Source organism: Protobothrops mucrosquamatus, unplaced genomic scaffold (assembly GCF_001527695.2).
Source record: "Protobothrops mucrosquamatus isolate PMUCROS unplaced genomic scaffold, P.Mucros_1.0 scaffold_256, whole genome shotgun sequence".
In the NCBI taxonomy this organism is placed as follows: domain Eukaryota; kingdom Metazoa; phylum Chordata; class Lepidosauria; order Squamata; family Viperidae; genus Protobothrops; species Protobothrops mucrosquamatus.
In genome coordinates this window covers 1,499,456-1,502,244 of record NW_015386332.1, presented here as the reverse complement: position 1 = coordinate 1,502,244, position 2,789 = coordinate 1,499,456, and the positions used below count along the sequence as shown (strand labels likewise).

The window sequence follows — 2,789 nt, the reverse complement described above, 5'->3', positions numbered from 1 at the left end:
AAAAGGCATGTGATCCCACAATCTCTTGAGTATTATTTCCCATTTAGTTGCCCAGGAAATTTATTCATCCATGCACCTTTCAGAATAACAATCTTTTTGTAAAGTATTATAAAGAAAAATACTACAGTACGTACACTACGTTTGATTTAGCTAAAAAGCAAATATATATATTTGCTTTTTAGCTAAATCAAACGTAGAATAGCCTCTCCCACTTATGTTCCAGCAGTTGGTTTTGAAAGGATGATTCTTCTGAAGCTGGAATTAATGGAGAACTACCATAACTGGGATCGCAAGTAGCTATTGACAGGACCACTTTTAAAGTAGAATTTCCCCCAATAGCCATGTGCATCCTAAGAATGGGATCCCAAGGTCTAGACTGATGGCAGATTGCAGTTGTGACCTACTTACGTTTCTGAAACATTAAAATGTCTTCTCTGATTTCTACAGGTGCTAAAATTGCAAGCAGAGGAGGTCACCTAGAGAGGATCTTTGTTGTAGAGTTTCGTCCAGATTCTGATACCCAGTTCGTTTCTGTTGGAGTAAAACACATGAAGTTCTGGACTCTTGCTGGAAGTGCTTTGCTCTATAAAAAAGGAGTAATAGGTTCGTTGGATGATGCCAAAATGCAAACTATGCTTTCAGTGGCATTTGGAGCAGTAAGTAATTTTCCTCCTCCTCCTTCTTCTTTTATGTGATTTGTGCAGAGAAAAATTAAACCAATTTCATGAGAAAGGATTTCAGTGGTCAACATGTGGTATTCGGGAGCAAATGTAAATGAACATAAAAAGAGATAATACGACATTTTCTTTACAGAATAATGCCAACAAAACTAGTATTGGAGTTTTTTATTCATCCTAGATACAAAGTCTTTATTGCTAGAATATGTCTGTTTCAATACCGAAGCTTGAATAGCAATCACACTAGTTCTGAGGAGCCATCTCTGTCTTAAAAACTGGATATGAAGCAAAGAATTGATAATATATCAAAAGGTAGTAAGGGTCAATAATTCATAGCATTTACAAAGCAGATTATTGTGGTTTCTTTCAGAATAATCTCACTTTCACCGGTGCCATCAATGGAGATGTTTATGTGTGGAAAGATCACTTTCTAATTCGACTTGTAGCAAAAGCTCACACTGGCCCAGTCTTTACGATGTACACCACTCTTCGCGATGGGCTCATAGTTACTGGAGGGAAAGAGAGACCGTAAGGAATTATAACTCTTTTCTATGTGCAGTTACTTATATAGCCAAGTATCCTTCAGAAGGAAATCCAAATAAGAATAAGGAGTGTGACGGTTTATGGCAGACTGAAAAAAATATTATTTAAATATCCTTCGTTTCCTGAGCAGTCCAAGTATGCACTGCAAAAAAACAGTAGTTGGGCTGAGAAAAAGTATATGTTTTGGTAGTTCTATATTGGGTTCTAATTACGATCCAGCTATCTAAAAGTGAATGCTTCCGTAGCCATAATGGCAACCTCACGTGATACAGATTCAACAACTTAGATCAGCAAAAGTAAAAGACCTGAAATGAACATGCAGACTGACCACTTAGAAAAAGAACTGAAAACAAGATAGGAAGAATAGAATGAAGTGATTGGAAAAACAACATAGATGTAGTTATGTATATATTAAAGTTATAGATATTAGAAGGATATGTGAAGATATATTGTCTTCTTTTTTCACATTGAGAACTGTTTTGAATGCTCCAGAATAGAAGTGAAAGTTTCCTTTCACAGATGGCTATGTTTAAATTTTTATATTAAAAAATGCTGGCATCCATCTATTTGAAACCATCGTTTCCAAGGGCGGTATGCTATATACGTCATCTATTTACAGTCAGGCATTTCCACCATACATCATCTGTGTGTGCTACCTCCATCTGAAAACATAGAGTAAATTCCCTTATTTACCGCTTGGTATCTGACATCTACGTAGATGTAAGGGAAACTGTATGGTCAATGTATTACAGGATTGTAAGGATTTGAGGAGAATGGAATATTTCTTATTTTTCTTCTATTTTCAGAACTAAAGAAGGAGGGGCTGTAAAACTATGGGATCAAGAGATGAAGCGCTGCCGAGCCTTTCAACTTGAGACGGGACAGATTGTGGAATGTGTGCGCTCAGTGTGCCGAGGAAAGGTACCTGAAACACACAAAATGTACTGCCTGTTCCTCTCCTTACCAAAGTCTTATGTTAATACTGAGTGTTAAATGAACCTAAAGAGACTGAACAGGTGATTGTCACTTAAAAAGAGGAGGCTGAATAGCTGCAGTGGATAGAGACAAGCAGAAATGCGAGAAAGATACTTAAATGCCAATCAAGCAAGGATATTTCAAGAAAAATGTGAAAAATGCAATCTTTCTGTCCCAGTGCTGTCATGTTGTCATGACAGCACTAGATGTACTGAATGTCTTGGTGGAATATCTGGTAATTCAGAGTAAATATTTATGCCCAGTCACCTTCAGGTAGTTGTGTATAAACTCAATATAAAGACAAATAGCAAGAGAAGAGCATTCATCCTACAGTATCCACATATGCTACCATTTTATTGTTATTTTATTTATTTGTATCCCAGTTTTATTATTTTTATCAATAACTCAAGTTGGCAAACATATCCGACACACCTTCCTCCTACTATTTTCCATCACCATAATTTTGTGAGGTTTGTTGGGCTGAGAGAGAGTGACTGGCTCAAGGTCACTCTTTCATGGCATTTATGGCTAAAGCAGGACTAGAGCTCATGGCCTCCCACTTTTTCGCCTGGTGCCTTAACCCCTAGACCAGGG

General features: G+C 37.2%; 1 protein-coding gene across 1 annotated transcript in view; it reads left to right on the top strand.

Annotated features, from left to right (window-relative positions):
- LOC107302196 (EMAP like 6) overlaps window positions 1-2,789 on the top strand; it is a 52,894-nt gene that overhangs the window by 40,562 nt on the left and 9,543 nt on the right. The window contains exons 19-21 of the mRNA XM_015831310.1: window positions 448-656; window positions 1,048-1,205; window positions 2,027-2,141. Of these exons, the coding sequence (XP_015686796.1) occupies window positions 448-656; window positions 1,048-1,205; window positions 2,027-2,141 (482 nt within the window). The remainder of the gene's footprint in view (window positions 1-447; window positions 657-1,047; window positions 1,206-2,026; window positions 2,142-2,789) is intronic.